General features: G+C 35.4%; 1 protein-coding gene across 4 annotated transcripts in view; it reads left to right on the top strand.

Moving 5' to 3' along the window:
• Positions 1–20,535, top strand: part of ERBB4 (erb-b2 receptor tyrosine kinase 4) — a 1,171,522-nt gene that overhangs the window by 846,141 nt on the left and 304,846 nt on the right. For all 4 annotated transcript variants that reach the window (XM_046019457.1, XM_046019455.1, XM_046019456.1 and 1 more), the window contains exons 6-9: positions 7,994–8,112; positions 11,274–11,415; positions 14,474–14,587; positions 16,163–16,289. In XM_046019457.1, the coding sequence (XP_045875413.1) occupies positions 7,994–8,112; positions 11,274–11,415; positions 14,474–14,587; positions 16,163–16,289 (502 nt within the window). The remainder of the gene's footprint in view (positions 1–7,993; positions 8,113–11,273; positions 11,416–14,473; positions 14,588–16,162; positions 16,290–20,535) is intronic.

The raw sequence follows: 20,535 nt of genomic DNA, 5'->3' as shown, positions 1-20,535 counted from the left end.
TATTTAGCAATAGAATTGGGGGCTGTCCAGGAAACTCTTTACATAAACAGCCATTAGGTGAAAGAAAGGAGTAGTATTCTGACCATCTCTTACCTGCTCTCTGAAATTTTTGCCTTCACAATCAGCTGAGTAGTATTTCTGTTTCCACTTTAGGTTTTTTTCCCCTCCCAAATCTTCCTACCTGCTGTCATGTGAATTTTTGTTTGTTTGTTTGCTCTTTCAACTAGTGATAAAAGGCTTAACAACAAAAATAGGAAATTAAAGCAAGAGGTCAGTCAGTGTGGTAAAATTTCAGATGAAGAACAATCAGTCAGTTGGCCAAATGCTATAAATAATCTATAGAGTTTTCCCTATTTTCGCTGGATTAGGGTAATGATTCTCAACTCTAGACTGCATTTTGGAATCTTCTGGGGAGTATATTAAAAGTGGAAAATCCTAGAACATTGCAGGTAATTTTGACTTAATAGGAATTAGAAGATTCCCAGTCATTTTTAAAAATTCTGTTTAAATTCGATTAATTAACATATAGTGTATTATTAATTTCAGAGGTAGAGTTCAGTGATTCTTTGGTCTGCTATAACACCCAGTGCTCATTACACCTCATGCCCTCCTTAATGCCCATCACTCAGGTAGCCTATCCCCCCACTCCCCACCCTTCCAACAACCCTCAGTTTGTTTCCCATAGTTAAGAGTCTCTTACGGTTTGTCTCCCTCTCTGATTTCATCTTATTTTATTTTTCCCTCCCTTCCCCTATGATCCTCTGTTTTGTTTCTTAAATTCCACAAATGAGTGAAATTATATAATTTTTTTTCTCTGGTTTAATTTCACTTAGCATAATACTCTCTAGTTCCATCCACATTGTTGCAAATGGTAAGATTTCTTTCTTTCTTTTTTAAAGTATTCTATATCCTCTACTCAGAATGGGTCTTTGGACAAGGAGGTAGTGACATTACCTGGAAGCTGATTTGAATGGACAATCTTGGGCCCCACTGAAATTTTGACCACGTCAAAATCTTCATGTGCACAAGAATTTCCTTATTAGAGTTTCAAAGACCCTGTTAGATGCTCTAATACACAGCTTGGTTCAGAACCACTGGGTAGAGGAAGTGAACAGAACCAGAAGGCCCTGAGAGTGAAGATATGGAGGAAATGAGGAAAGGAGTAGCAGATAAGGAAGGGAGGAGAAAAGTGGCAGAGTGTAAAAACAGAAGACACTTATCAAGACTTTGCCTAATTTAACCTTATTTAATTTCTTGAAGTTACTTACAAATATTTTAAGTTCTTGAGATGATAGATATTCTCTCAATAGTATCATCTGACTATGGAATGTGTGGTTCCTTAAGCTTTATCCATCTGATTCTTATACATATTTTGGATGAACCTCCACTCCCAATCTCAAGTTTACTGAGCCTAATATAAGAAACATCTTAACTTCCCAGATTTTACCTTTTATATTAGACAATCACAGTTAGTGATATACCATCAATGAATAAGCTAGTTAAAGTTTAACCCAAAGGGGCACCTGGGTGGTTCAGTTGGTTAAAGCTTCTGCCTTCGGCTCAGGTCATGATCCTAGGGTTTTGGGATTGAGACCTGCATGGGGCTCTCTGCTTAGCAGGGAGCCTGCTTCCTCCTCTCTCTCTCTGCCTGCCTCTCTGCCTACTTGTGATCTCTCTCTCTGTCAAATAAATAAGTAAAGTCTTTAAAAAAAATTTGACCCAAATATTTTAATGCACCCAATGAAGGAATTTAGGAAGGATACTAAATATAGGGGAAGGGGTGGAATCTAACAAAATAACATTCAAGCAAGGGTGGAAATTAATATAACCACAGCAATTATAAGTTAATGTTCCCATGGAGGCCAAGTGAATTATTTCATTGATTTCAGAAAATCTTTTGTTTTGTTTTTCCATCGTAATAAAATATGAGTATGGTTTGATGTGTTTAAGTCAAATTCAGTAGTATTATTCATCAATAAATGTCATTAAATAGATTATACAAAGGGAATGCTTTCTTTTTAAAAATAAATCTCATGTAACAATGTGAAGAAATGTTTCTTAACTGTGTCACATCACTATCTAGAGATTAAGCTTATTGTTTTGTTCTTTTAGCTTACTTATATTGTTACCTGTCAAGCAAACACTTCTAAATATTTCATGCTTACTGAACTTTATCAGTTGGAATTAAAGCATGTGAAAGCCATGATAGCAAAAAGTACTATTTTTAGTCCTGATGTATTTTATTTTTTATTTTTAAAATGAATTATATACTGCTTTTGAAGCAAATCCCATAATTCTTATTAATGTCTTAAGACAAAATTTTGAAAAGTAGTGACTATAGAAAGATGTTTCTTTGGATGTTCTTGAAATGGAACCACATAGCTAAGATCAAAGTCTCCTGAAAAAATACATGATATGTGACCACTAGATAGACAAAATTGCTATTTTGAACAATTTAAAGTTGACTCAACATATATGAATGAATAATTTAATGTACATATTTTAAAAGTTTCAGAGCATAATTATTATTGAACATAAGCTTGTACTGTTAGATTATATTTTAAAAACATCATCATATTTAAACAGTATGCTCACTGAGAGAATTGATCTTAATATGAACATTTAACAAATAATTTTAAAATTGGGGCACCTGGGTGCCTCAGTGCATTAAGTGTCTGCCTTTGGCTCAAGTCATGATCTCAGGGTCCTGGGTTCAAGTCCAGCATCCAGCTGCCCACTCAGTGGGAATTCTGCTTCTCCCTCTGCCCCTGTTCATGCTCTCTCCCTCTCTCTCAAATAAATAAATAAAATCTTTATTTTAAAAGTTTTTTAATTAATTAATTAATTAATGGCTGATTGTCTTTATAAATCTTATCTACATATTTGGTAGGAAAGACCAAAGTATATAAATGAAGAGAAACTGAAGCATTTTGTATAGTAACTTGACCCACCATAGAGTTAAAAATAGAAATGAATACTTAGACATATGTGCCTAAGATTAAAATATGGTGTGACTTATAAGCTATTAATGCTGACTTACTTCATGCTATTTCTGGCTGGGCAAAGCCTGTCAACTTAAAGTCAGTTAATAGACTGTTCTGTGATAGCACTTATTTCAAATCTAGTAATTTGTTTACTTAACATATGTCTGCTATTTCAATTAGCGACTTGGGCACATCAAAAAAGCCTTGTTAAATCTGGAAGAGAAGAATTATATATGAATTTTTTTTTACCAAAGTGTCTATCAAAATTGTTTCCTTTATATAGTATGAATTACTAATTAGAATATCTAAATAAATATATTACTTGGATAAAAGATAGGAACATCAATGTTAAGCCAATATAGGACTATGAAGAGTTAATAAGTGTGTATAATTTGTTTGGCTACATTTCATATAAATAATGATTATGTATAATGTATATAAAATATAAATAAAAATTCCATCATGACAGGTACAGTTCTAGACTCTGGAATACACTGTATAATGAGTAAGTTGTAAAATATGTCAGATGGTGATCGATGCTATAACACAGATGGAGGAAGAAAGGAAAGAAGGAAAGAAAGAAGCAGAGGGAAGGAGAGAGAGAGAAAGATAAAGAAAAAGAAAAGAAGAGGAGGGTTCATCAAGAATCAGTAGTTTGGAAAGGATTCAGTATTAAATAGGGGTTGACTTCACTAGGAAAATGAGATTTCAGTGAAAACTCAAAAAAAAATGGATGGACCAAATTGATTTACTTATGTAAAAATCTCTTAAAAAAAAAAAAAAGATTTAGGGACACGTGCACCCAAATGTTTATAGCAGCAATGTCCACAATAACCAAACTATGGAAAGCACCTAGATGCCCATCAACAGATGAATGGATAAAGAAGATGTGATCAATACACACACACACACACACACACACACACACACACACACACAAGAATACTATGCAGCCATCAAAAAAAATGAAATCTTGCCATTTGCAATGGTGTGGATGGAACTCGAAGGTATTTTGCTGTGTGAAATGTCAATCAGAGAAAGACAATTATCATATAATCTCTCTGATATGAGGAATTTGAGTGGCAGGAAAAGGGTTTTGGAGGTAGGGAAGGAAAAAAATGAAACAAGATGGAATTGGGAAGGAGACAAACCATAAGAGACTCTTAATCTCACAAACAGAGGGTTGCAGGAGGTGGGGTAATAGGGATAGGGTGGTTGGGCATTGGTAAAGGTATGTGGTATGGTGAGTGCTGTGAAATGCGTAAGCCTGACGATTCACAAACCTTGTACCCCTGGGGCAAATAATACATTTTATGTTAATAAAAATAATTTTTTAAAAAGTTTTATTGGGGGCGCCTGAGTGGCTCAGTGCGTTAAAGCCTCTGCCTTCAGCTCAGATCATGATCCCAACGTCCTGGGATCGAGCCCCGCATTGAGCTCTCTGCTCAGCAGGGAGCCTGCTTCCTCCTCTCTTTCTCTGCCTCCTCTCTTTCTCTGCCTGCCTCTACCTACTTGTGATGTCTCTCAAATAAATAAATCTGAAAAAAATATTTATTTATTTGAGAGAGAGAAAGAGCACAAGTGCAAGTGTGTATACACCTGGGAAGGGCAAAGGGATGGGAGAGAATCTCAAGGAGACTCCCTGAGGAGTGGTAGCCTGAGGCGGGGCTTGATCCCAGGACCCCAGGTTCATGACCTGAGCCAAGACCAAGAGTCAGAAGCTTAACCAAGGGAACTACCCAGTTGCCTCCTATGTAGAAATTTCTATTAAAATGCTTACAAAATAAATTATTTTAAAATTTAATGTTACCCAAATTGCAAATGCAATATATACCCTCAAGGGACTCCAGGGTGGCTCAGTCCATTAAGCATTTGACTCTTGGTTTTGAAATTACTGAATTTTATCAACCATGGGATCAAGCCCTGAGTTGGGCTCTGAGCTGAGCTCGGAGTCTCCTTCAGATTCTCTCTCCCTCTCCCTCCTCTGTGTGTCTCTCTCTCTCAAATAAATAAAATCTTGAAAAAAAAATGCACCAACAAATTGAGACTTCAAATTTGTCTTTTTCAAAATCTTCTAAAAGATCATAAGAAGTATCACATAACTTTATTTTTGCAAAATAAAAACAAGACAGAGAGTGAGTCCAAGTGTTGTTTCTGTTTAAACTGTATTTGATGTTTGTACTGATTGTACTACATAGGTAGGAATATAATCATGTTCAATAGAAGAATATAATTCATATTTAAACATCATCCACTATTTTATGAATATCATAATCATGTCCAATTAAAAAGGATCCGAGTGAAAATATGAAATCATGAAGTAATCAATTGCAGAATTTAAGGAACATTTAAATCTAGTAATAGACAGTAACAATAATTCTGTTATTTGCATTTTGATATGCTCTATTTCTTGGCATTTTAATATTTGTCTTTTACATTTTTAGTGTCTTACCTCTTTAACTCTCTGCACTTTTTAATATTTATTTTTGTTTATTTTAAAGAGAGAGAGCGAGCATAGCAGGGAAGGGCGGAGGTGGAGGGAAAGTCTTAAGCAGACTCCGCACTGAGATCTCATGACTCTGAGATAACGACTTAAGCTGAAGCCAAGAATTGGACATTTAACCAACTGTGCCACTTAGGCACCCCTGTGTATTTTTTTCTTTGATATGTGCATTAAGCAGTCAACAAATAACTTTCTTTGAATTGGCAATATACGATTTATTTAGTTGGAGAGGATACTTACTTCTGTGTATATTGAATGCCAAACACTATACCAGCCACCAGGATAAAAACATGAAAAAGACAATGGACTTCAAAAAAACTACTCTAATTGTTTAGTGGGGAGAGCAAACAAAAAAAAATACAAAGCATTATGATAAGCGAAATAATAATATGTAAAAGTTGCTGAGCACTATTAACAGAGGCCATGTTAAGCACTTTATACAGATATCTCTATCTTCAACCTCATTAGGTAGGTACTAATACTGAGTCTATCTTAAAACTAGTAAAGTGAAATACAGAGATAATCAATAACTTGCCCATATCACAAGAATAGAGTTTGGGTTTGAGACTAGACCTTTAGACCACATAGAATCTGCATTAACATTCTCCCAGTGCAGATGAAATAGTGATGGACTGACTCATCCTGAAGCCATATCTGGAGTTCTCAGAGAGAAAGTGACATCTGAACTGGATCTCACAGATGCATATTTGCTAGGCAAAAAAGACAGGAAGGGTTTTTAGCACGGAGGAAAGTATTATAAAACGGCAATGAGAGTCAAAATTGGAAATGATCCATGAAATCAGGAATCACAAGTGGTGATTGTGTGAGGCTGGATGGGAGAAGCACAATGAGAAATGCCAGTAAAGATCAAGATGGTTTAGTTGATGAAGGACTTTTATCCCTTGCTCAGGGTTTACTCCTTTAGTACAGGGATGACAAGTTCTGCTAACAGCACTGATTTATAGGCGGTGGCTTGTATTTTCAAGTCGTCGCTTTTAGAGCAGCTGGAGGATTAATTGGGATCTGAGAAAACTTTTAGAAGGCTATATAGTCATTTAAAGATTACTTTTCAAACAAAGTTGGAGTAGAGAGAAACGACCGTAATAAGGAATATTACTTGGCAATTTTATTTGATAATTTTATTAGATATGAGAAGCAAAGGTGAGGGGAAAGGAGAAATAGAAACCACGTCCCCAATTTTTAGCTAAGCTACTGAATGTAGCAATAGTCAAGAGAAGGGATGAAAGAAAAGAGATATGCCTGACTGGTAGATGGGAAAGGGAGTAATGTTCTATATTACACATCTTGGGATATCTAAGAGGGGTCTTCTGTAGGCAGCTGGTAATATGTGCTGCTGCTCAATAGAAAATTCATATTTGGATCTGACGTCATCTACCTATAGGTAGTATGCAAATAAGGGATGGATGATTTCATCTAGGCATGAGCCCATGACCTAAAGACAATTGACGAGCCCAACTCTGGGGAATGCTATTTTTGAAAGACAGATCTTGCTCTAGTAGCAGTGAAGGAAGCTTTGAAGAACTCGTCAAAAAGATGGAAGGAAACCAGAGTGAAGTGGAAATACAGAAGCCAAGATGTGATGTGCTATACATATTCTGTAACATTCATTCATTTCTGTAAATACTTTAAATATATTTCTTTGGAATAAGAGAAATAAGTGTCCCTCAAAGCTGTAAGTTTGATTCCCAGCCTATACCACCAATTTTTACTAAAGCATACCCTAATATAGTGGTGTCAGCTTGGATCAAAGGACATTGTAAGAAAAGACCAATAGAAATTTGTGTTGCATCTACTATGAATGTGTCTCTCTCCCACACCTTGCCTCCTCTCTCCCTCCCTCCCTCCCTCCCTCCGTCCCTCCCTTCCTTCTTTTGAGGATATGGCTCTGTTCCTTACACAGGAAACTGGGTAGAAATTTCACTTAAATATCAAGAAAAGAAACAGTTCTGCTATTCCTGACCAGTTTACTGTATATGTATCTGTTTCTCTAGCTCTATTTATCTGTCTACTTGATATGAATTGTAAGATGCAATGTGAATCGTGTAAAAGTTTGTTTCCATTTTTGCATTGACTCTAAAAGGCTTAGATTATTTCTGGGGATATCTCTGTCATAAAACCATACTGTGCACATTGTGGATTGACTTCACTGCTGACTCTATCTTTTGCAACCTGCCAAAATGTTTCATTCAATTATTTCAAATTTGATTCTTCCCTGCTAAGTTGTATGGTTGTTTTGTAAAACACGGTAAGTTTTTGCTGGAACAAGAAAGAAAATAAAAACAAATGTTTATATTAATTTCGAAGGTTTTGGAACAGTGATTTTGACCTGTTGCTGACTTCATTTGGTAAATGTGAGCTGAATTGAGTCAATGGTGCATTGAGTATTGTTACCTGAAAGCTCAGCTTTTCTCAGCTACTCCAAAGCACCTTAGAAGTGTCTCTTGGTGACTGACTTTGATCAGGGTCCCATCTCTGTCTCCCACAGTGACAAGGACAGTGTGTGCAGAACAGTGTGATGGCAGGTGCTATGGGCCCTATGTCAGTGACTGCTGTCATAGAGAATGTGCTGGGGGCTGCTCAGGACCCAAGGACACAGACTGCTTTGTAAGTCTTGGAGTTTCCCTTCTACTTTCCCTATCTCTCTCCTTCCTGGTTGGACTCAGGCACATTGAATCTTTGATTAAAATAAGATCAAGTTTAACCATTTTAGGATTAAGAAAGATGCTCTGCCTTCCTATAATTTATTCCCTCACTGGGTAGCTATTGATTGCCTAGGATTGTTCTAGTAAATGAATTATATCTTTCTGATGTAATTTATAATACAGGTGAGATGCATTAGAGAATGTGAAGAGGAACATATTGAGAGATCTTTTTAAAAGCTAATAGCATCCTTCTAAAATTTACATTGATTACCTGTTTATGTTGTTGCATAATTCAGTTTTCTGAGTGGGGGCTCTTGAATTTTATTTCTTGGATTTAAATGTTAAGATTATAGATTTCAAGATTATTCATAAATTGACAAATTTAACTATTTCCCAGTTTATTTTGTTTACAAGTTAATATTCATAATTTACAAGATTAACAGATGTATGCTAAAGCAATTTATATGCTAATCTGTGTGATTTTTATTTTAGAAAGGGACACTTTTCTTTCCTTAAAATTAACATTTATAACTTGTTGGGAACATGTTTTAATTATATTTTAATATCCCCAATACAATTCTTTCTGTTCTTTTGAATATGAACAGTTCTGTGAGCTATAGTTAACACAATTTCATATACAGATGTTATTTTCATTTTAAGCTAAAAATCATAAAATCAGAAATTGTTTTTGCTGTTAAAAATGAACACAGAAGTTCGTTTTGTTTTTTCACATTTTCAAATACCTAAAAAATACACATATATATTTAAAACTGAATATTTTTTCAAATTGAGACTCAACTCTGAAAATAAGCAAAACATAAATTAAAGCTCTTATGATATGGTCATTTCTTAATTTTCTTAACGTCACAAGAAACTTAATTTGTCAACCCTAATCCTATAGTGAAACAAAATTATATATTGCAGAAGTGAGTAGTGAGAAAGAAGAAAAGAAACATGTTAAAATTTTAAGGAAGGTGCCTTAGCAGGTCTTCAAGTGAGACCTTTTCTCTTGGCTAACACCAGACACAAGGTAAAGCTTGATGTCCAGGATGCTGAGCAGCTCTTAACAATTCCAAAACAGTAACAACAAAAAACACCAATAATCATAACTTTCACTTAGAAGTTTTTCATTGGACTTGTTTTCATGGTCCCATTATCATAATAAACAGAGCGCTGAGTGAGTCTCAAGTTCTCATTTCATTACTTTTATGGAATGGTTCAATGACTCCACTTTGGCATTTGGTACAGAATGTTCAAGAATGCCAGACCAAAGCCTTGGTGTAAGTTACGTTGTTTTACATGCTGTCTGGAAGGTAAATTGGTTTGATTCCTTTAGTTTATGTCCCTTTGTTGCCAAGCAATCTGTGCACAACACTGCATAAAGTATGTTCGTAAAGCAATTATGAGGACACATGAAGTTTTATAGCCATAAATTAAAACTTACTGAGTTTTGTAGATTGCTTTTTAATAGAGTCTTCCTGGAAAATGTCATCTTAGTGAATAATGTATCATGAGTAAGTCTTGTCCTGATTATGCATCTAGTAGACTATCATCAGGGAATGGTCATGTTGGTGATAAAGTGCTTGCTAAAACAACAATTGATGAAGAAAATGTTTTGAGGAAACAGAATGAATTAGTGCTTATTAATAACCATATAATTTATGATGAAATATAAAATATAGCTTGAGTGCATATTAGCTTACTTTCCAAAACCTCAATTATTCCTGTGAAGGTTTAAGCTGTTTAATTAAGAGAATTAGTTCATCCACTCTTTTGAAAGCCATGTTTTATGTACTTATACATATATTCTATTTTTTTTTTAAGGATTTATTTATTTGACAGATAGAGATTACAAGTAGGCAGAGAGGCAGGCAGAGAAAGAGAGAGAGGAGGAAGCAGGCTCCCCGCTAAGCAGAGAGCCCGATGCGGGGCTCGATCCCAGGACCCTGGGATCATGACCTGAGCTGAAGGCAGAGGCTTTAACCCACTGAGCCACCCAGGCGCCCCACATATATTCTATTTTTATACCAAATACTTCTCAGATGGTAAAATTGTTTTTTAATTCTTCTCAAAGGCATTAGAATGCATTAATAAATTGAGGTCTCACTAGAAAGGCATAAGGCAGCAAAAACAAACTATTTTGTTTGAACTTGATGGCTTTCACTAAATGGTATGACATTATGAAAAAGACCATGTAGGAAATGGTAGCACATTATTTAATTGTGAGCTAAGTATAGGCTGCTTCTCTTCATTTTGGCATACTCCATATTTATATTTGACTAGTCACCTGCCAGAGTTTTTTCTTCAAGTCCAGTTTAAATGGCTATTACAATGTTTTCTCACTATACAACGGTGATGAATGTGCTTACCACATCAATTAAGGCACTGAACTTTTCCAAACACCTGATTTAAGGAAACACTAGACTGTAGACTTGGGGAGTGAGTTAGTGTCAGACTCTAAGACTGAACATAAACCCTTTGAATAGTGTGAGTTGAAATTATTTTTCACTATTAGCTAATTTTAATAGGAAACTATTATTAGTTTGGAGATTACTGGGTAGAGACTATGTAACTTGAATATCAATATCTTTGTATAGATTGTATATTCACTGACATTGGAAAAACAGTTTTGTAAAATTTTTGAAGTCCAAAACAAATTTGAACTTAAAAATAAGCACTTAATGACTATAAACCTGTCTAATTTTATACTTTTTGTGAAATATAAGAACATGCACATATGTTTTATATAAATATTAATTTAATAAGTAAAGAACACATCCTTCTCACAAAGTTGTTAGAGCAGTATTCCTTTAACCAGTATTATGAAGGTAATTTTTTTTCTATTTTTAATTTTTTTTATTTTATTTTTTTTGTTTTTTTTAATTAATTTATTTTTTTCAGCGTAACAGTATTCATTGTTTTTGCACAACACCCAGTGCCCCATGCAATACGTGCCCTCCCTATTACCCATCACCTGGTTCCCTCAAACTCCCACCCCTGCCCCTTCAAAACCCTCAGGTTGTTTTTCAGAGTCCATAGTCTCTTATGGTTCGCCTCCCCTTCCAATTTCCCTCAACTTCTGAAGGTTATCTTTAAATGAAACTAATATTTGCTCTGTTTCAGGCCTGCATGAATTTCAATGACAGTGGAGCGTGTGTTACTCAGTGCCCCCAAACTTTTGTCTACAATCCAACCACCTTTCAACTGGAGCATAACTTCAATGCAAAGTATACATATGGAGCATTTTGTGTCAAGAAATGCCCACGTAAGTAACAAGATAAGAATAACCAAATTAATTAGATCATGATTTTAAAACACACACACACAAATCATGTACCTGTATTATAATTGAAAATTTGCAACAATATCGTGAATCACTTGGATAGAGGTACTATTGCTACCATTTCACTGATAAGGAAATTAAAATTCAAAAAATTAAAGTGATTGGTCTACAGTCTCAGCAAAGGAGTAGAAGGTTTGAGTTTAGAGTATAGTGTCATTGCCTTCTACACGTACTGTTTTCATTCTTCCTCAGTGTTTTTGCACATGATGCTGTTTCTCAAAAAAATGAGAGCCAGCTTTGTAATGAATGAGGTCAGCTTCTAATCACAATGAATTTTTATCTAACATCCTTTCTGATTACTTATTTATAATAGAATGTATAGAATTATAGTTTTAATATCAAATCTCATCATAAACAATAACAATAGAAGTGAAGGGCTATTTAGAGGTCTTTACAAAATTGACAGCTCATCCTGGGGATTCAAAGTAACCAGTTTAGTTTTCATCAGGAATTCAGTAAATATATGTCTTCATATTTGCTCCAGTCAGTTTCTTTGCTTGGAATGAACAATGGGACATTATTTCTTCATTGTTTTACCTACCGGAAAAACTAAAAAAAAAAAAAAAAAAAAATCACTACATTTGTCCATATATTCATTTAAAACAAGGTTTTATAAGCTATAGCATATCACTATTATGGTTTTCTTCATTTTGTGCCTGTGGTTAAATAAGAAGTATAAAGGACATGGGATTAGAGTGGCTGTGGGTTCTGCCTTGGCCCACGTCTTACTCGTGTGACTTTAAATGAACTATTTCAATTTTTTTTTTGTATTCTCCTCTTTAAGATGTGGCTGGTAATAATCATAGCTCTTGTTACTCTGAGAGTTATTACAATGATCAAAGAAATGGGGAATAAGAATCAGAGGGATAGCTTATTAAAAACAAGGCTTTGAAAACAATGACAATTCTAGTCATTATTATTAAATATTTTTAAATTGGATAAAAGAATAATTACGCATACAAGCTTGTGGCAAGTGACTAACACTGAGAATAATTTTGTGAAATTACACTCCCAGTTTCATTAGATATGGTAACTCCTAAATTTCTTTTCCTAGAATTGTTTAGTTCAACAAATTACAGACTGGGTTCCTGGGTGGCTCAGTTGGTTAAGCAACTGCCTTCAGCTCAGATCATGATCCCAGGGTCCTGGGATGGAGTCCCACCTCCGTCTCCCTGCTCAGCAGGGAGTCTGCTTCTCCCTTTGACCTCCCCCCCCATGCTCTATCTCTCTCATTCTCTCTTTCAAATAAATAAATAAAATCTTTAAAAAACAAACAAACAAAACAAATTACAGACTAAACACTTCAGTATTTATCAATGTAAATCTCAAATATTCGAGGGGCCCTGCATAAGGCATGGTTTGCTAAACTGTAACTATCTCGGAAAAACAAAGACATTTAGCTTCTAAATACTGCTCTACAGTCTTTAATTTTGAATTCTAAAATTCAAAAACTCCAGACAAATATTTTTTGAAACTCATTTGGCGGCAAAACCTGAACCTAACTGATATGAGAGTATTTATAATTTGTATTTACTCCACTTGGCATATATTGCTGCGAAAACGTAGAAGTGTTTAAATGTGAGGTATTCCTGTGACCACCTTGAAGAAAGGATGGTTACATAATATACAGTACATTCACTTGTTGCAGGTTGAGTTCCCCTCAGATAGAAATTAGGTTGTTGAGGAAGAACCAAAACAGACTGTAATGCAGGCTCAACAATGTACCTTTTTTGTGTGGCGGACGCCCCCTGGTGGATAACTGGGAATATCAAGATCACACAGTGCCCAGTCCCGTGGATCCATACCCATTCTTCTACCCCAGAATCCCTTCAATCCCAGATTTTCCAGTATTTCTTCTCCCAAGGCAAGCCACTGCTTCATGAATCCATATTTATTCTAAGCTCAGGGCGTGAGTGGGAAGGGGCCAGGGAGAGAGGGGGAGGGAGACAGAAAATCCTCAAGCCAACTCTACTCTGAACACAGGAGCCCAACTCAGGGTTGGATCCCAGGACCCCAAGATCATAACCTGAGGCAAACTAAGAGTCGGAAGCTTAACCGACTGAGCCACCCAGGGGGCCCCACCACTTGGATTTTATGACCCAAGTAGCAAAATGCTTGCATCCCAGACTGGACCTGTACCATATGCCTTTCCTGATCGGAGACCCCTTCAAGGCCAGAAGCCTTCCAAAAGACTGAATATTAGACCAGAAGCAGTATGCCCAGACAGGGAAGGATACTGCCTTTAAAATACAAAGTGGCCCAGCAGGTGTCGCGTTGTCTCTACTGTGGGAGGCTCTAGATGCAATAATTTGTTCTTTTTTGGGGGGTGGGAGGGGAAGGGAGCATCCTGGCATATTTCAGATCCCTGGAGCCCTAAACATTTCACCAATGTATCAGGTAATCAGACATTCCTGTTTTATGTAGTATACCTTCCCTAGTCTCCTTTCAAATTCCATTTTGTTTCCTCATATAAAACTGTGGAACAGTTTCTGTGGCATTCCACTGAAAGACAGTACACAGTTTAAATATTTCCTCCTGGATATGAAGTGTGCTCTCTCGATCCAAGGCAATTCGACTTCAGCTTCATTTGTGCTTCATGTAACTTGAAGTATTTTTAGATTACAGACTTGCATCATGACATGAAATGAAGTGGAACTATTGAAAAACACAAACTAAATGTCATGTAGTTTCCTAAGTCTATAAAAGAAATTCACTGTGTCTTGGGGGCTATTCAGGATGCGGAGCAGTAGTCAAGCAAGGACTAACTGTTGTTCACACAGGCTGCCCTTGGATTGGAATGTGGATGTTCACAGATTCTGTTTCAGGTGGAGATATTTGAACAGAGTTGTTTTCGGGAAAGAGGCAGACATGTATACTATCAATGATACTCATCATTGTCAGTCTCTAAAGTACTTTGTTTTAAAATTATTTGCCCGCCATCAACATTATTGCTAATTTTGCCTTTTTTTTCCCCAATCAGATAACTTTGTGGTGGATTCCAGTTCTTGTGTGCGTGCCTGCCCTAGTTCCAAGATGGAAGTAGAAGAAAATGGGATTAAAATGTGTAAACCTTGCACGGATATTTGCCCAAAAGGTGAGTGATAGCTGAGATTATGCTGGCTAGAACAGGGACCTACTCCAAGGTTTTTCCATTTGCTCTTCAATGGACTGGCTAAGTTCCCCTCTCTGAACACATACATACCTTTCCATGACTTTGAATACTTCCCCAAAGTATCAACTATCTTAACAGTGTGTATTATCGATTTTGAATGATATAAACTAAATAATCCAGGTTAAACTGGGAGTTAGCGTTGACAGAAACTCAGGGAAAAAGTTACATTTTATTCTATATGCAGCAAATCTTAAAAGTTAAGCACATAACAAGGGATGGATTGCGTGATTATTTTCACATCAAGAACCCATATTAATCGCTTGCCACTCTACGCTAAATGATCTGCTATGCATATGAAGGGGCGCAAAGAGACAAATAACATGATACTTACCCTCCAGGGCTTCAAAACTATTTTGAAAGATTAGATGTATAAAATGACAAGGAAATTTACCATATGTATTAAATAAATGTTGCAGATAATTCCTGTTTTAGAAATTGAGTGCAGAAAGAAATCCCTTCTAGCTGTGGTGCTCCAATTCCTCACCCAAATGAAACTTCAATTAAGCAGGATGAACAGTCTAAATTTTTTGAATGATATTAAGCCTTCCAAATGATCCCAGATCATCCCAGATTGCCTTAGAAAGGGCAATCAAGACTTATTTTTTACTACATTCTCTCTTTCCTCTTTCCTTCTCCCACTCCCACACCTTTTTTTTGCTTTGCTTTGTTTGTTTGTTTGTTTTGAGTAGAGCCTTCAGAAAGTACAGGTAATAACTCAATTTAAGAATTTAAGAATAGAGGCGCCTGGGTGGCTCAGTTGGTTAAGGGTCTGTCTTCAGCCCAGGTCATGATCTCAAGGGTCCTGAGATCAAGCCCTACGTTGGTTGGGCTCTGTGGTCAGCAGGCAGTTGGCTTTTCCTTCTTTCCCTCCTTCTACCTCCCTTCTGACTCTCCCCTGCTCATGCTGTCTAACCTACCCACCACCCTCCTGCCCCATTCAAATAAATAAATAAAATCTTTAAAAAATAATTTAAGTATACATATTTCAATGGCTCTTGCTTCTGGTTACAGCTCCCAACATTAGTACTTTGTTTAATATATATTCTTAATTAGACCAATGGTAAAACCACAGTTTGAAGACCATCATTAGGCTATGAAATTATTTTACTCAAGTGAGTAAAATATCATTGACATGGTATTTTAGGGTAGATGAAAAAATAGTTGATTTTTCGTGCCAAAAGCAAGCGTTGATTGTTGGAAGTTTGTTGTTTTAGTTACGTATGTGTTGTGCGGGTATGCTTGGACTTGATATAAGATATTCTTATGTGTCATGGTCACGAGATCACAATGCAGGGACAATATTTTAAAGCGGGCCCAGCAGTTAATGATGCATGAATAAATTTTTATTTTACTTGTTAGAAAACTGTGTACGTCTTATGATGAACGTTCTTCATTTTATAATGAAAAAATACTATTATTTTATAATAAAAATGCAATGATTTATTGACCAAAAAAGTAGTTGCTCAACGTCCTGACTGTGAGTCTTGTTTTCTGCAGCTTGTGATGGCATTGGCACGGGATCACTGATGTCAGCTCAGACCGTGGATTCTAGTAACATTGACAAATTCGTAAATTGCACCAAAATCAATGGGAATTTGATCTTCCTTGTCACTGGTATTCATGGGTCAGTATGAAATTTTTGTAGAAAATTATTTTACGACGTGTAGACAAAGCTTAAGAGATTCTTTAGTTTTATCTGTTTGATTCCTTTTGACCCAGATGAGTTCTTCCCTCCGTTAATGTTCTTCTCCAACAAAATCAAATGCCAGATTTTACCAGCAATGATAGTAAAAACCACAGTTTTGAGATACATAGACTATGAGTTTAGTAACTACTTAGATTTGACAATATAAGTTTATATGTAAGCTGAAACGTATTTGTGGGATATTCTCAAATCTACAGATTTCAGAAAGTTTGACATATTTTACAAATGTTTAAGGAAACAGTGTCAATGGGTGAAGTGAGGAATTTCATTCAAATTCCTAAATGATTAGTTCAGGGAAGAATAAATTAATATTCTTTCAAAAATGTATGTCATAGAAAACCAGTCAGTAAGTTGAAATTCTCTTGAGCTTTCAGAAATTCTCTTTGGCCTGATGTATCTTTTTCTCTTTTTCTTAGGTTAGGAAATTAGTACTAGTATAAGATATCTAATGAATTGCATTTTAGCAATAAAAATTGTAACATTTTCTGGGTTCCTTCATTACGGAACCACCTGCTGGTTTTAACTAGGAAAACAGCCAAGCTTGTATTCTTTCAATTGTAATAAAAACGTCAGTATTTTTACTTTATATTTTATCTATTTATCTATATTACTCTTAATCCCTAAATATTGGTGCTACAGGCTACAGATAAAGAATATGACTCACATATTTCAATTCAGAATCTTAACTCTGAACATATATCACATCATTTCTAGAAGCAAAACAATTTAACACATTATGAATAAATATGTCCAAACAAGAATGCCAAAAGAAATAGAACAAAGTGTTTCTTTCCATGCAAATAAGTTACAGTAGGTCTTATTGCATAAAGCATTTCTTTACTTTAAAATGTAGCTTTTAATATGGGTTCGTGCCAGATACTATAATGAAATGTACACACTTTCTGCCCCAGATAGTTTTATTCAGCCCAAGCAGTGCTTACAAAATAAATATATATGTTTAAGATTTCTAACTTCTCTTTAAAAATATGTAGATTTGGTTACCCTTAACACCTTCTCCTACATGGCAACAATCTTTTGGGGCCAGGTAGTTCTAGCCATTTTTAGACAGGACAACCAAACTTACTAGAGTCACTACTAACCCTCTCAATCTATTTACATTGCTATCCTCACCTTCTTCACCCCAATGAGTAGGAGATCCGGGTCAACATTTCGGTGCATCTATATAATGGAATGCATGTATGACATTTACTAAAACAATATATCTACACTGTAACTATTTTCAAAACCAAATACCACTATGAATTAAAGATCATATCAAGTTAACGGCATCCTGTGAGAAATAGGAAGACATACCCACTTAGTTCACATTGCCTGCTTCCACGTGGGTATAATAAATGAACTGGCCTCCAGTCCATCGGTACAGGGAAAGATTTGAAAACATAGTCTTATAAATTGCATTGTGGAGAAGTTGTTTTCATTCTAATCAGACCCAGCATCCATCTTTTATATATTAAGTATATTCATACCTCCTTTTGAATTATGAAATAAAAATCATAGATAACATAGCCTACTTATATACATAATTTTATAAAGTGATTGTAATTCTCTATTTTTGATTTAAAGAAAAAATACAAGTAAAGTAATGGATAATAAAATATGAATTGATAGGAAAATGCTCAACTTCTACTTACTTGGAATGAAAGTTTGGATTTATGAGAAATGAGATTAGAAGGTATTCTGTGCAAGAAGTATGGGGAAATAAAGAGCAGAGGGACAGCTGACCACTGGAATAGGAAATAAGTAACAGACATATTGTTATACGACAAGAGGAAAACAGAAATAAGTATCATTCAAATAGAAGCAACATGACTGCAGAATTACACATAATCATGGTATGATCAACTATGAAGTTTGTGCACATGGGTCCTTAATTGGGTGGGACATTTTAAGGTTATTCAAGACATGTGGCAAACCTTTGCTGGGAAAAGACATTTAATTTTCTTGGCTTGGGGTTATTACTAAAAGCCTATAATGTCCTCCAATATCTGTTACAACTGGCACGTCTCTGCAAATGTCCCAGCTTCCCTTGAGGGAGGAAATCCTGCCCACATTGAGAACCACTGCAAGAATTCTGTGATAGTAGAAGGATTATGAACCAACAAAAGAAATTCACTGATGGCTAATCTTGTAGGTAAACCACGGGCGGGGAAGTTTAACAAAGATGATCAAATGCAGTTCACAATTCTTATTTTAGTCTTTGTTCCTTATGGAGCATACTTATCTGAAGTCTGGATTTATACTAATTGTAAAATGGTTTTACATATTCTGAATCACCTAACGTCCAGAATATAGGAAATATTAATAAATATGTGCAAAAAAGGGAAGCGGATATGTCAAGATATAAAAATATATTGCACAATAGATACCATTTATTCACAAATTTATGAGACGAATAATTACAAAGTATTAGATTAATCCAGACCTTCAAGGAAAACAACCTTGCTAATTCAATCGGGTAGAAATGAATTATAGGAAATTGACTCACATGATTAGGAACAGAAAGGTAAACAAAGTCTCCCTTAAAAATGAGCTCAGAGGGGCGCCTGGGTGGCTCATGGGGTTAAGCCGCTGCCTTCGGCTCAGGTCATGATCTCAGGGTCCTGGGATCGAGTCCTGCATCGGGCTCTCTGCTCAGCGGGGAGCCTGCTTCCCTCTCTCTCTCTCTGCCTGCCTCTCTATCTACTTGTGATCTCTCTCTGTCGAATAAATAAATAAAATCTTTAAAAAAAATGAGCTCAGAAAGTAAGAGTTAAATTTCCTACTTCATTAAATTGAGCCAGACTATACTAGAGTTTGATTTGAGGCTCTAACATAGACAGTTTTACTGAGTTGCTTGGCTTCCATTATATGTCAAACGCTCAGTTTCCTCCAATGTCAAGTTGAGAATTGGGTTTATAATAAATACCTACCTTCTCTGATTATTGCGGAGATTAAGAACAAAGATCAATTTTAAGTGCTCAGCCGAGTACCTGGTATATTTGTAAAACATTAATAAGTGGTGGAGAAATAAAGAGGCAGGGGGAGGGAGAGGAAAAAAGGAAGAGAGAGAATAAAGACAAAGCAAAGGAGAAGGAGGCAGTGCTAAAGAAAAATCTCAATGACTGTATTTAGTTGTAGCACAACCTGTAGTGTAAGAGATATTATTTTGTAGACTAACGAAAACCAAATAGAGGCAAAGATTTTTTCATGGCAGTATTTCCTTTATGGTAAGTCACACTCCTTCCTTAGTCCAGAAGATTATTATTTCTTCTTAATCATAACACTTAACTTAGAATATTTTAATACTAACATTATAATTAATATTACTGTGTCTCAACCATAATATATAAGGCATTTTCCAGGACAAATATATATGTTATATATGATATTTCTCATTCTTCCTAATTTTATGTCAGTATAAAACATATTATCTGAAGTCTTTCTCTTGATCTTTGGAAGGTTTTGATAAAAAGTCTATTCGGTGGGACTAAGAAATTGTATAAATATATAGACATTATTTGTATTCATGTATACAATTCATGCATGGATGGAGAGAGAGACTGAAATATGAATAACATGGAGTATTATAAGCAAAAAACTTCTAGTAAATTAAAGACATGTTTTACCTCACTTAATTCCCATTACCTTGATCTTCAACTATTTTTTTTTAATAGGATGTATGGTTTGAGTAAAGTAGCTAAGGTATTTCTTTAAGCTAATAGGTAAAATTCATAATTAAATGAGATTATGCTTTTCAAAAACAAGTTTATGCAAAAAAATAAACTTACTGTTAATTTGTCAATTACAATTTTAATATATAAAAGAACTCAATAAAGTTAATTGGCATGCTCATTTTATAACACAATGGTGTCATTGCCAGAAATAGACTAGGCACTCTTAGTACTTTATTTAGAATGGGAACCACAGGCAAACCTGTGTGCAGGGTTATCCATAGGAATGTTCACCTTTCATCTCTTGTCATGTTTGATAATAGTCATGTGCATGTACTTAGAGTAACAAAATGCTCACCAAATAAGCATGTACAAACTGTATCACAGTGAGACACAGACAAGAAAGTGCTTAGAGAGTGCAGTGATGATATATAATGGAAAAGAGACAATGGGTTTGGTGAAAAATAAAGCGATTTCAATGGAATTGTAAAAAT

The sequence above is a fragment of the Meles meles genome, chromosome 9 (genome assembly GCF_922984935.1).
Source record: "Meles meles chromosome 9, mMelMel3.1 paternal haplotype, whole genome shotgun sequence".
NCBI lineage: Eukaryota > Metazoa > Chordata > Mammalia > Carnivora > Mustelidae > Meles > Meles meles.
This window is presented reverse-complemented; position numbering and strand designations above follow the sequence as displayed.